Here is a 13,570-nt window from a genome sequence, read left to right as displayed (position 1 = left end):
TTGGTCCAAGCTACACAGTGAACTGTTTTAGCCTGAATCCTGGTCTATATCAAATCTGGACCATGTTCTTCTCCACAGGGCAGCAGCCAGAAGGGTTAAGACTTCTTCTATCTTTTTTACTGTGAATGATTCCAGCAAGAGCTAACGTTGCTCTCAGAGGATATATTTCCAATCCTGGACTCAGAAGGGAGTTCAAGCTCCCACATCCAGGTGGGCACCTCAGTCTGACAGTACTATTGGGTTTTTTTGCTTTTGGTCATTTCTGTCACAGCCTAAACTGTGAGAAAGGATTTCCTACACCCTTGTGGAGTCCACAAGCAAGGGCAGCTTTCAAAAAAAAGTCAACATCTATTATTAAGAAAGGGGTAAGGGAAAAAAAAAAAAAAGTTAAATCCTTGGATTGCAACAACACCAGCTGAAAACTTTTTGAGAAATAGATTGATTTATTTTTGCAAGCTCTGTGCTGATTTTTATTTTATACCTTAATACTGCAGAGCACTTAACAAGTATTTAGCATGAAGTCACTGATATAACCATGGTTCTGAAGGCAGGTGTGTTTTGCAGGTGAAGGAAGTGAGCAATAACATAAGCCATCCAAATGGCAATTATCTGGAGACACTGCAGTAGCATTTCCAAAATAAATTAATCAAGATTTAAATTAACGGTTTTGGTTTACAGGCATTAATTTTTCTATTCAAAATGAAAATACGCCAAAGAAGCCAGATAAGTTCAGGTAAATTAATGCTCAGTAGTCAGCATCCAATTTTCAGTTATAATGGTTTTTTAACAAAAAAACCCACAACATTTTAATCAGATTTAGTGAAAATTAAGTAAATGAAAGTAACTGTTCCAAGAAACTCCTGACAAAAGTGCATATACAGCTGTAACTGTAATATATTAAACTGATTTATTTATTCTTCCATTTATGTAACCTAATCAAATCATCTTCCCACTGGATCAGTTGCGAGTCAGTCTTCATGGCTACAGCAGCAACAAAGCATCAATGAAGCATTACAGAGAAAACCCACATACAAAAGGATGTGCAGTTTCTCAAGAGACAGCCATGAACCTTTTTAACAATATACAAACAATAACATTCCAGTTTTTCTTGTAAGAAAGGAGGAGTGCTTTCACTCATGTTTTTATGTACACATTTCCACCAAAATGCAGGATGGAGGAAAAAAGCACCCAAAGGAGCCTTGGTTTTTAATAAGGATATTTAAACACACACAAAAAATTGATCTGGGGTGTAGACCAGAGCAAGATGGAAAGGCAGGGGAAGGGAGCCTTCTGAGGCAGAAGGGGAGAGGAAAACAGGCAAATATTTGCTTGACTCTGACCGGGACCAGCCTTCTCTTGCTCCCTGCCTGCAAGCAGAAGCTGCAGCTGCAGCAGCTCGCAGGCGATGCCAGCCAGGAGGGGGGCAGCTGGCCTGTGCCACCAGCTCCCATCAGCATTTTCATACCAGTCAGCTAGCAACACCTGAGCTCCATCCTGCGCTTGGGATCCTGCCCTCAGACGCTTTAATTTCAGAGCCTGCGCATAGCCAAAGTACGCTGATGCTGCAGGTTCCTGACACCAGTGGAGCTAAGAGCCAGATTTTGTCCCCTCATCCTTCAGTTCAGATGCCGAGTGACAGAAGTGACAGTCGCAGCACTTGCGACAGTCGCATTTGTCTCTAGACCTGACACTGTAATCATGATGGTTTAAAGATGCTTCTGAAGATATAAAGATATGTTTTAAATAAATCAGGAGAGGCAAGATTTGACCAAAAGAAAGGACTGCGTGCTCAAGAATGTCATTTTCCCAAAAAAACCCTTGCCCCTACAGATCTTGTTCTTCAATGTTTAAGCAATTTTGTTTCACCTAGTTTTCTGCCCCAGGACTGGTTGTGTTGCAATACTTTGGTGAATACTTCATGCTGCCAAATCATGACTTCATCAAGCCTCTGGGGCTCACAGCTGGTGCAGTATTGCTTTGACTTTGTTAAGATTTTAGGGTTAGAAACACAAGATACAGTTAACAATTTAGGGCCTAGAAATGCAAGGCATGGGCTTTGCCCCTGTGCTGTGCACACGTACACAGGTGGAACTGTCCTGTCCAAAACAGAGGGAAATATATCTATGACTGCTTCCATCCATCATCTCCAGCAACCCACTCTCCCACCAAGTTTCTGGTCTGCTCCATGGTCAAAACTGACTTTTTCTCAGTGTCATGTTATGCCCCACAGTGCAGCCAGCTCCATCAAATTGTGCTGGTACCTTGGGGATCTCTCCTGCAAACTTGACACATCTTGTGATGACAGTTGTGTGTAGCACCTCACTGTTCTGTCTGATTTCTCTCTCTCGACTGTAATTATACCATCTCTGAGCCATTGCATTTGTGCCAGACCCAATACAGCATTACATCACCAAAATGACCATCCCTATGATAGAAGTAATTTTCTTAGATCGCACGTCAATTTTATTCTTGTTTGCCTTTAGCATGGTTTTCTCAGGGTTAAATACTGACAGTATTGGAGAATATACGGCACCTATTTCCTGCAGCAGTTTCTATGTTTCTCTCATACTTAACAAATGCTGAGAAGTGCTGGCTTCTCCCTTTGCTTCCTCTTTTCCAGGCACAGTGATAGTAGAGATGCGATCTCTACAGAAACTTGCTACAGAAACTATGCGATGGTCTACATAGTTTCTGTAGCAAGAAAACACTGCAGAAAACAAAGTTCTGTGTCACAAGAATCAGAATTCCTTCAAAACCAGAACAAAGTAATGGAAACACCATGCATAATCATGGGAATTTGGCGGGGGCAAGGGGGTGGGGAGGTTGGTTGGTTGGGTTTGCTGTTGGTTTTGGCTGCCCTTCTCCTAACAGTTGATCTTTTTATTAACTTCTCGGCATTTAAGGGCTTGTGCAATGCCACCTGCTGGCTGGATTATTTCAGCTCTGCCTGCAGCCCCATCACTTAGGGTTTATCATCTGTTACAAAAAACTTTTGAAAACGGTCATTGCAGGTGCAATATTCAGACTGCTATTTTCAGTGTACTCTACTGCCTTCCTGTAAAAACTTGGTTAACTAGTCACATTCTTTATAACTGAATTAGCAACTCCTCGAATTACTTTCAGAACACTTTGCAAATATTTATATGGTTCTTTTATCTTTACAGTATGTGCATATACTGTCAAATAGAATAACAGGTAACCTATGGGTGGACTTAGATTCAGCAAGGTAATACAACATCTGAAGAAATGTTGTGTCCGGATGCTAGGAAAGGACCAGCACACTGACAATATATACAGGATACATCATCCAGACTCTCTGCTGTCTGCACAGAGACAGAAGCAACGTGGCCACAACACTGAAGAACCATTGTGTCCAAGGGCCAGAGTGAACTCTCATGTTTAAGCCGCATGAGCTAATTATTTAGATATCATTGTCTGAAAATTAGCACCCTAGTCATCCCGATCTATTAGCCAAACTTTCCAAACGAACCAGGGGAGCAGAATGGAGCCGAAACACTTTTTCCAGCTGAAAACACTCTGTCATCTTTATCTACTCATAGGATTCCAGACACAGTCTTACAAGCACTAGTAAACCAACCTCAGCCTGCTTTTATAAACATAATTTTTCATTCTGTAGCTGAAAAATATCTTAAACGTGGGTTGATTTAGGGTATGATGGTCTAGCCTCTGAACAACTGCCTCTCTCTCCATGTGCTGCACTTCACTGCTAATGAAAATAAATTATCATCGAAACAGTCATCTATGAAGATGGGTACATTCCCTCAGAGGAATTAAAGGTTAGATTTTTTAAAAGGGAGTAAATCAAATATAAATAATAATAAAAAAATCATAATTGTCAAAGGTTTCATGGGTAAAGCTTCAGTTCTGTCTTCCCAGTGGTTACTGCACTGTACCCTTTCCCCACAGTCAGGACGCCAAAGTGACGGTCAGGTGCTCCCACGCAGCTGCTCTGTTGTGTGAGTACAAAAGGAGCGTGCTCCTGTTTGGTGATGCAGGACATTCCAGTGCATCTGGCTTTTCTAATGTTATTCTGGGCAAAAAAGTGATTTTTATTCCTCGTTGTGACAATTTAGCAGAAATCAGTATCTCATTCAAGTAACGCTACTAGCAGTGCACCATTGCCCGGTCAGACAGGAAGAAAATGTGATTCTACAGGATTTGAAAGTGATGTTTGATGCCCATGGAGCAGCCCTGGACCAGAACATCCCCTCTAGTCTCGCAGGCCCCACACCAGCTGGGCAAGAAATTGTGGGCAATTATATTGGCCATTTCTGTTTCCTCTGGTGGAAATTGCAGGGAGTGAGTGATATCTGCCCAGTCTGGGATCAGTGGTCTGGCTGCACGTCAGTGTTTGTGCAGGTGCCTTGAATCAGCAGAAGACGGGTGATAGGGATGTCTGTTTTAAGCTGCCATGTGCTCCCCTGTTCCTTGCCCAGGGGAGTTTGGTCTCCTCTGTCCACTTTGTGCCACGAAAAAATTGCCCAGTATGAAAAGGCAGCTTTGCATGAGCCACATCCAGGTGGTTGAAGGCCATTTGATGCTTTTCACAGGCTGGACTACTTGGTGGCTTGTATTTCAGTATTAATTCTTTGTTCATTTTGTTCTGCCAGTGCTGTGCAGTACACCACCTTACTTCTCCCTCTCCTTTCCTTTTTTTACCAGCTTAAAATATCTTAAGTTTCTAATTTTTCTTCTGAAATGTGAATTAACAGGCCCTATTGACATATTGTTTGTTTTGGTCAGATTATTCCCAGTTGACATATGTTTTGCTCACTGCAAACAACAGCAAAGGGAATCAGGACCTCTGGGGAAGGGCTATATTGGTTGTACCTGCAGCCCTCTTTTGCAGACTTGGGATTACCTTTAATACCTGTTATTAATGAATTCTTCTGCAGAGAACTCTTGAACCAGAGTATGTCACATTCAACTTTTTGTATTGTATTTTTACTTTTTCTGTCATACCTTTTACAACTTCTCTGCTGCATCGCTAAACACTAAGTTCACTAAAAACTGCACGTTGGGTTCACATTCAGAAAAAAGTTTAGACAGAAAAAAATGATGAGAGGGAATGTTTTGAAGATGATGAAGTATTGGGATTTTTCACTTTACTATGATATCAATAATTTCAAATTTGACATAAATGGAAAAAAAGGAGACAATAAAAGGATAACAAGATCAATAAACTGAAAGAAAAATGGGGTTAAGACAATCCTAGACTGAAACAAATATATGATTTTTCAATTTCAAAGATAACAGATAAAATATTTGAATTTATTAATTCTTTTTATTAACTTCCTGAACTAAAATATAATTTTTTACTCCTTCTCTAATCCATAGTCTCATTGGTTGTAATCCTTCAGCTGACTAATTTGGACAAAGATGCTACAGATGGGGTCAATGGCAGTAAGTTCTTCTCTCTCCATCTTCACTTCCACTTTTAACAGTTTAAGCTGGCACAGTTAACTTACAGAGGTACTGTTTCTAGAACTGCTCATATACGTGTGTCCTACATGAGCGCTTGAATGGACAGAACACAGACCAGTGTAACCAAGAGCAGGAAAACATAAAAGCAAAAGCTACACAAAACTGGGATACAGCAGGTGGAACAATTTTTGTGAGTGCTACGCACAAGGATTTTCCATAGTTACAAAACTGAAAGCCAAATGTTGCTATTTGTGTAAAAAATATTAAGAAAAAAATACATACCGCACCCTGTGGAGACCCCCTGTCTGCAGGGAGGTGGAGTGCACTACACCTGGCAGAATTTTAAGCTGGACTGGGTGAGTATTTACTCTACAAACATTTCCGACACTCTGCAGTAATGATAAAACACTCATATATGAGACCCTGACTTCTTCAGAGATGGTAAATGCTTACTACTACAAGGGAGAACAAAAGGCTGCACTATGGGCTATACAGCTGTAATACATGTGACGGAAGATTTGAGGTTTAGGTTCACCAGCTCAATATAGGTCAATTTAGTAAGCCTACAGCATTCTTATACTACTATATTCTTTTTAGGGATCCCAGACTGACTCTCCTGGAAGCTGTGAGGAAAAATTTCATGGCACAGGGGCACTGATGATGGCCCTCTTAGAAAGTCCGTAATCCTTTGAAACTGTCTTGTTCTATTTTAAGGAACTCAGACTCCGAGGTTACTTAGAGGAATTTAGATCTTAGAGGTTATATGTAGCAGTTTCAATGAAAAAAGGTATTGGCTATGCATGTCTTCACTGCAGATCGAACCATATCAGCACACTTATCCTTCTGGGTTTTTTGTGTTTTCCAGTGGATTACTAAGCTGCGTAGTACATTCAACAAAAGTTCAGCTTTAGACTATACCCAGCAATTTTGATTCAACAGCAGCTGAGCATGTGTGCATTTAAACTTCTTCTTAGAAAATGGCAATTTTTGCCAAATACACAACAGTGTCTCTATGCCCCTAGGGTATATTAGTCACCTATAGGGACTCTCTCCATCTGGTTTATATAACACCTCACGCTTTCCACTCAGGCAGTAGGCATGTACTTAGAAAAGGATTTCAGTGCATTGCAGTACAGCTTCCATTCTACAAAAAGAGATATTTTACCATAAGTATTCCTGATTTAAAAGTTTATGGAAATAAAATTAAGAGACATTTGCTATTATGTTTTGTTGCTGCTGGGAAGGATGGGAAATGTGGGAATAATTTCCAGCTATTATACCAGTCATTTCAAGAACAAAAACACATATAGAAGAATGTCATGTATTTAATTGTAATTGTCCCACTGTTAAAAATCATACCTTTCAGTTATCTGATTTATTAAAAAGACTGCTGGTATAATGCACTATAAACCATTAATATTGTATATTTCTTACAGTTCAAATTAAAAATTAAGTAACTTAAAACTTAAATGGCAATTTCATAAGTAAAAAGCAGGAGCCATCTTTAGGGCATATAACAATATTTCTGTCTGCCTTGCTGAATACTTTTGTCATCAACACAATGGATATCCATATATATCCCCATAGCCAGAACACTATAAAATGAGCAACTTGCCCTGAGGGGTTTTCCTATGCAATCAGATATTACTTGTTTCAGAATAATCACTTCACAGCTTCTACATAATAAAAAGAATCATAACTAAATTGGAACTTCATTTCCAGGGAAATTCACAGGAACCAGTGTACCATTATACCAAACTCAGCTTTCAAATCCCTTAGGGAGCTTTGGCTTGCAATGCCACTTACTCACCTCTGGTTTGCCTTCTAAGGCAGACCTTCTTTTTGTTGACTGCTTGCCCACACACCTCTGGACTTGCTGCATTTCCTGAACTATTTGCAGTATTGGCTGAAAGAAAACAAAAAAATATAAAAAGTGATGCCACAAAAAATTGAATACACTGAGCTAGAGCTGTTTTATTTCAATAGAGATATAAACCAGATAAATCAGGCTCATTTTTTCACTTGAAATATGGAAACTATCCGATGGCTTTAATAAAAGTACTTGATTAAAAGACATCTCTCCCTCTAACCTGCCTTTTTGTTACCTTTTTTTCAGGTTAGTGATTTGGCACCTCTGCTGGAAGGTGAATCCTTTTCCAGGCTTGTGGCAGAGCCAGGGTACGCAGTGGGACCTGGGCAGGCTTGGCATGAGCTCAGCCCGGGTTCCCAGTGCCGAGAAGGGGATGCTTGTCTCCTTGTGCTACGAGGCGAACGGCTCCTGCTACAGGACCTTACACCCCTTTGGGGTTCAGCTGGCCATTTATCTGGCTTGTGCCTTGGGCACACTGATCATGGTGCTGGGGAAGCTGCTTGTCGTCATTGTCGTTTCCCATTTCAAAGCCCTGCACAAGCCCACCAACCTCCTGCTCCTCTCCCTTGCCCTTGCCGACCTCCTCCTGGGGCTTAGAGTATTATACCTGCTGGTATTTTGGAGGTGACTTCTGTAGGCTGCACACCTTTCTGGACACACTCTTCTGCTTGACCTCCATATTTCACCTATGTTTCATTTCCATTGATCGGCACTGTGCCATCTGTGACCCTTTACCCCACCAAGTTCACCATAAGAGTGGCCTTCATTTACACTGGGGTGGGGTGGGCAGTGTCTGTGGCTTCTACCTCTGTCTTCCTCTACACTAAAGCAACTGCAGAAGGACTGGGCCTTTTTGTGCGAGACTTGCCTTGTGTTGGTAGCTGTCAGCTGCTGTTCAACAAGATCTGGGGGTGGTTGAACTTCCCAGTATTCTTCTTCCCTTGCCTCGTAACGGTAGTTCTCTATGTAAAAATATTTACTGTGGCTAACAAGCAAGCCAGGCTGATAAACAACATGAGTATGAGTATCAGGTCTCAGCTACACGTAGGAGCATCCAAAGCAGCAAGGACTCTTGGGGTAACTGTAGGAGTCTACCTCCTGTGCTGGTTGCCCTTTACTATTGACACCATGGTAGACAGTCTTTTGGATTTCATTACCCACCCCAGTTCTGTTTGACCTAGTTTGGTTTGCTTACTTCAGTTCTGCCTGCAATCCCTTGATCTATGTGTTTTCCTACTGTTGGTTCAGGAAAAGCTGTGAAACTAGTCTTAATTCGTGGGATCTTTTGTTCCAGGACACCTACAGTAGACTTGTACCAGGGATGACCAGAGCCTTCATGTGCACTGTAGAAAATATTATAGACTATATAATAACATTTCTCATTAATATTTTTCAACATCCTCTTAGCTGGTATTTCTCTTCTTATTTTCTAATTTTTTCGAACAGCTGGCTTGGGCAGATCCCTAATTTAAATAGACATGCCATTCTGTGACTCACCTTCCACAACATTTGTCCCAGCACACACACCTTATTAAAGTCTTGCGTTTGTTATGTGATGCCAACAAGAGTTTGAAAATTGGCTGTAATCAGTTCCAAAGAGGACCGTGTCCATACTATTCCCCAGATATCCTGAAATAGTTTCTGCCTGTTTCTGAAGAGACTTTTTTCACAGGCAATTGCCTAATTTTTACACAAAGCAGGTAGTGCTGATTTACAAAGTTACACAGGGTGTATGTCAGTTTTTAAATACAAAAAGGCATAAAGATGCAGCTACAGGTGAGAGCAAATGTCTGCCTAAGCTAGTAGCAAACAGTAGAGGAAAGAGCAAGGTTATATCGATATTTTTTACATTATTTTTCTAGCCCACAGGGAGGCTGAAATGATGGAGAGAGGGAAAAGCAGAACCCAGAATACTGACGTGTACAGTGACAGTGACACAGCAAACAAGTGAGAAGGAAAAGCTGTTAAAACTCTGGGGGTAGCCAGGATCGTTTTCCCAATTTTCTGACACTGCATTCCGCACCTATCATTTAATGATGTTTTCCTTGTCTTAAAACTCCCCCTCTACCCCCTTTGATGTCTGTTTGGTTTACCTAGCCGAATTCTGTCAGGATCCTCTTGCGTGTTTGTTTTTTTTTTTCTTCTCCACAGTTTCAAAAAGCAATGAAGGTAATTATGAATTGTAAAATGAGAAGGAGGAGGAGCTGTAAAATGAAGATTGAAACTGAAGACTGATTGCTCAACAACGACCTCATTTTACAAATGAAAATCTATTGGATTCTATTAGACCTAGTTGCTGACCACAAAGTCCATAGATTTTCTTATTTTTAGTATCTTTCCTTCTGTAGATTTGTATTTCATTATCTGAACAAAACATTGCCATTTAAGTTTGTACCCCTTATAACTCTATCATTTCAAAATGGTCTGGCTGAAGTTAGAAAGATTATGTATTTGCAGGTACTACTTAACTGAAGTCTGGGCTTTGAAATAATAATGCCAGCTCATTTCACTACTGCAGATGAAAGTATAATATGGTCTTTGAAAATTAAACAGAAAGGCAAAGAAAGATTTGCAAATACGTTGCTAGTAAACTTTTTGCTTGTTTTTAAGGAAACATCAATATTGGGAAGAGAATCTTTTTCTGTTTATTTAAAACATATGCTACCATGTTAATTACTGGTGCTGGAGAGCAAGTACCAGCCTAAATAACATGCAAATGGCCAATACAGGTTTTTTAAAACGAATAGGTTTTACTGGCCATTCTGCAATGTAATTAACCCATAAGCTTGTTCAGGCTGGAAACCATCACCCGTCATAATTTTGTACAGCACTGAGTGTAATAGGAACTTAATCTCATTTCAGGTTCTGGAGCGGGTATTTTAATTAAATTAGCAAACAGTGATGACGACAACAATAACAGGAATTCCTGATGGTGGAATGCGTCGGTAACAACCACCTGGGTAAGCTCTGCCAGGCGGTTTGCCATCAGTACCAAATACTGGCAGCATTGCTCTTCCTATCTAAAGTTAGAGGTGCGCAAGTGGATTGAGATAGCAGAGAATGAAATTTGCCCGTAAGGTAAATTACGCACCACTTAGGCACAGCTCACGCCTTGGAAAGAGGACACTCATCAGGAATATGAGGCCAGGGTTGGGCTGCTTCCTCTTCATTTCATCACGCATCAGGCAGGCATGGGGAGCTGTACGGAAATGAGTGCTTCGTTCCTGTGTCACCGGCAGCCCCGATGTTTGTGCCACCCACCCCGCTGAGCCTGCGTGCCTGCTGGTTAGGTGCCAGGACAGGAGCAGGAGGTGGGAGGCAGAAATACAGAAACAGGAAGGTGGGGCAGATTCAGATACTGGGCTAGGAGGAAGGTGTGCTCTTTCAAAATCACACTATGCTGGCGTGATTTAACTTCCAACTCTTTCAAACATCAGACACCATGCTGAGTATGGATCCTCAAACAGTGTGTGTTTGAAGTGACACCCCTTTTAGTTCAGTTTTACACACAATAACAGGAAAATAATTGGCAAATACTCTGATCTTCAGTCAGTGAAGATCCAGAGCATCCTTTGCAGTACTATGTGCCTATGTATTGCAGGGTCTCAACGTTTTCCCCTTTCTTTCCCCAGAGTTTTCCCCATTTCATTTAATCAACTGAAATCTGATCACTCTCCAAAAGCAACAGGAAAGGTAAGTGAACACATGATTCTGAACTCAGTCCCCAGGTAACGCTGGTGTGGGAGCTCTAGAAAGAAGCTAATGAAATGAGTTTAGAGACAGAATTGTGTAGCAGCACCCTGCTTCAGCATCTCTGACCATAACACTTAGAGACAGCTTCTTTACAACTCCTGTCCATACGCCATTGCTAGCAGAGGAAAGCATGCAGAAACTGAAGGATCCTCCTGTTTTATCTAAAAGTGTGAAACAGAGCACGTTCTCCCAGTCAATGGCTTTTCTATAGGAGTTAACCAATATCTTCTGAGGACATACTGTGCTCTTAGCAGTATCTGATCAATAAATAGGACTTTCTGGATGGTCTATTAAGTGTATCTTCATAATTATTTTATATGATTATATTAAAGAGGCTACTTAAGTATTTTTGTAGTACAGAAAACATTTTAATGAGAAGTTTGTTTTATAATTCAGCTTTTCCTCCCAGGCTGTAACATCTTTGCTGCAACTGGTTACTTCAAAGAATCATATCACAAAGATTTTTCAGTTACGTAACAACAAAAGGTGGATGCTGATGATAAGTGAGCTAACAGCAGGTGAGCACCAGCATTTTGTTCATAAAACACCGAGCATCTCTAGCAAAGCATTAGGATACCTCTTTTCCAAAGCATGAGAATGAACATTGATCAGTGATGACTGTGTATTACCTCCAAGTCTCAAAAAAAACCCCCCAAAGTGGTGATCTGCAGATAAAAGTATTCTCACTGATGAAGGGTCACTTCTTTTAATGGGAAGCACATGTTTGAAATCAGATAGCAAAAGATGTATTGTTTTCTTGAGAAAAACTGACAGTGAACTCAGCTGAAGGTTTATAAAGCAACAGTGATCGGGCTCAGTCACTGTTGTGTCTTTATACAACAAACACTTGGAGATAAAAATCAAGGCGAGACCTTAATTCAGAAGGGATGTGCATTATACTCTCATTAGTGCACTGTCTCTTGGATCAGCTCCAGTATGTCAACAGCATGGGGGCAAACTCCTGCACATGTAGCAGCACTAAAATCATTGCTAATCAAAATAGCCTATTAAAACTAGAATGAAGATGTATACTGCATTCCTGCAGCAAATAGGCATATCGGAGTGTTTTTTTCTTTGGTAACTTTAATTTATGAAAGTGAGAAAAGGACATTTCCAAGCATCAATTAACATAAGAACTATATGTAGGCATGCAAGTCTCGGGAGCTATGTTGTGTCGCCTTTCAGCGTGCTTTGAGACACATCAAGAACCACCTCTGTAAAGGGTAGTCTTGTCTCTTTCAGGCCTTTAACTTCACTCTACTGTGTTGGCAGTTTATTGGACTTTTCTGTCGACGTTGTTTGGTTAGGATGTTATTCGGGTTTCGACTGCTCTAGTTATTTCTAAATCTTAGCGATGACCGAGATCTGTGACGTAGCAGAAATAAACTTATACTTCCCAACTTCCGCAGCTCTTCCCTAGGCAAGGCTGGGCTGTGCGGAGGAGACGGCGTTCCTAGCCATCGGGTGCTGCGCACTGTTTGCTCCGTGGTGTTTCGTGCGCAGGGGGGTATCCTGCAGATGAAGCAGCCCAGCCCCGGGACTCTGGGGAGCATCTGGTCCTGTAATTTTCCCTTGGAGGAACCGGGGAGGATGCCGAAAGGCCCCAGCCGCTCGTGTGGAAGCGTCCTTGTCCTCGAGGCTCACCTGCTGCTTCTTCCAGGGTGTCTGGGCCAGGAGGAGAGCAGGTTTCGCCGTGCCTCTGCTCCCCTCGCCCTGCTCCCGGGAGCCGCCGCTACCGCTGCCCTGGCTGCCAGGCGCGGCCTGCTCCTCCTGCGCGCCCCTGCGCCCCGCGCCCACGGACCACGGCCACGCCAACGCACCCTCCGCTCCTCGCGGTTCCCGGCACCGCGTGCCCCCTCTCTCAGCAAAATGTTGCAAATCTCGGCATTTACGGGCACCTTTAAACACGTCCCTAATTCCCCACTCACTTTCCTCTAAGTGCCGCCTCCCATTGAGAGACAAGGTGACCAAAACTGGAGGCGGTGCTTCAAAGCGGGATATTAATGTGGTAACATCCTACTTCTCACTGTAATACTGTTTCCTCGCCCATGTTTTCCCCTCGGTTCCCGAGGCAACAGCACCTTTTCCTTAAATTACGCTCCCTTCCCCCCCACCCCATTCTTCCCACTCGCACGGTGCTGCGTGCGGCTCCCGCGGCGGCCGGCGAGGGGCCGGGGCTGCCCGCTGCCCCCTTCCCCTCAGAACCCCCGGGGCCTGACAGCACCCCGCTCCCGCCCGCAGGCCCGAGCGGAGCCGCCCGTCAGGGGCAGCGCCCGGCGGCCCGCCCGACCCCCGCGGCCCCGCCTCCCCACGCCTCCGCCGTCACGGCGGGACGGGGCGGGAACGGGCTGGGGCCTGGCCGCTCCTCCCTGCCCCGCCGCCGCCGCCGCCGCCCCCCCGCCCGCCCGCCCGCCGGCAGCAGGTTCGCCGGGGCCGGGTAAGAGCAGCGGGAGCTCCGCTGGGGCGCCGGGGGGGGGGGTGGTGCTCGCCGCCCGCCCTGGG

The 13,570-nt window shown here is 43.1% G+C and overlaps 3 protein-coding genes across 3 annotated transcripts in view; 2 read left to right on the top strand and 1 right to left on the bottom strand.

Moving 5' to 3' along the window:
• RPS12 (ribosomal protein S12) overlaps positions 1–13,570 on the bottom strand; it is a 511,578-nt gene that overhangs the window by 96,475 nt on the left and 401,533 nt on the right. The window lies entirely within an intron of this gene.
• Positions 7,653–8,640, top strand: TAAR5 (trace amine associated receptor 5). The gene is given in 5 exon segments (XM_049800182.1): positions 7,653–7,918; positions 7,920–8,045; positions 8,047–8,473; positions 8,475–8,564; positions 8,566–8,640. Coding segments are annotated over 5 exon segments (984 nt in total).
• The window catches only part of STX7 (syntaxin 7), a 34,151-nt gene continuing 34,008 nt past the window's right edge, over positions 13,428–13,570 (top strand). Inside the window, exon 1 of the mRNA XM_049801500.1 lies at positions 13,428–13,505. The gene's annotated coding sequence lies outside the window, so the exon portion shown is untranslated. The remainder of the gene's footprint in view (positions 13,506–13,570) is intronic.

This window comes from Accipiter gentilis, chromosome 5, assembly GCF_929443795.1.
Source record: "Accipiter gentilis chromosome 5, bAccGen1.1, whole genome shotgun sequence".
Classification (NCBI taxonomy): domain Eukaryota; kingdom Metazoa; phylum Chordata; class Aves; order Accipitriformes; family Accipitridae; genus Astur; species Astur gentilis.
Note: the sequence above shows the minus strand (reverse complement) of the source record. Positions and strands in the feature narration are given on the sequence as shown.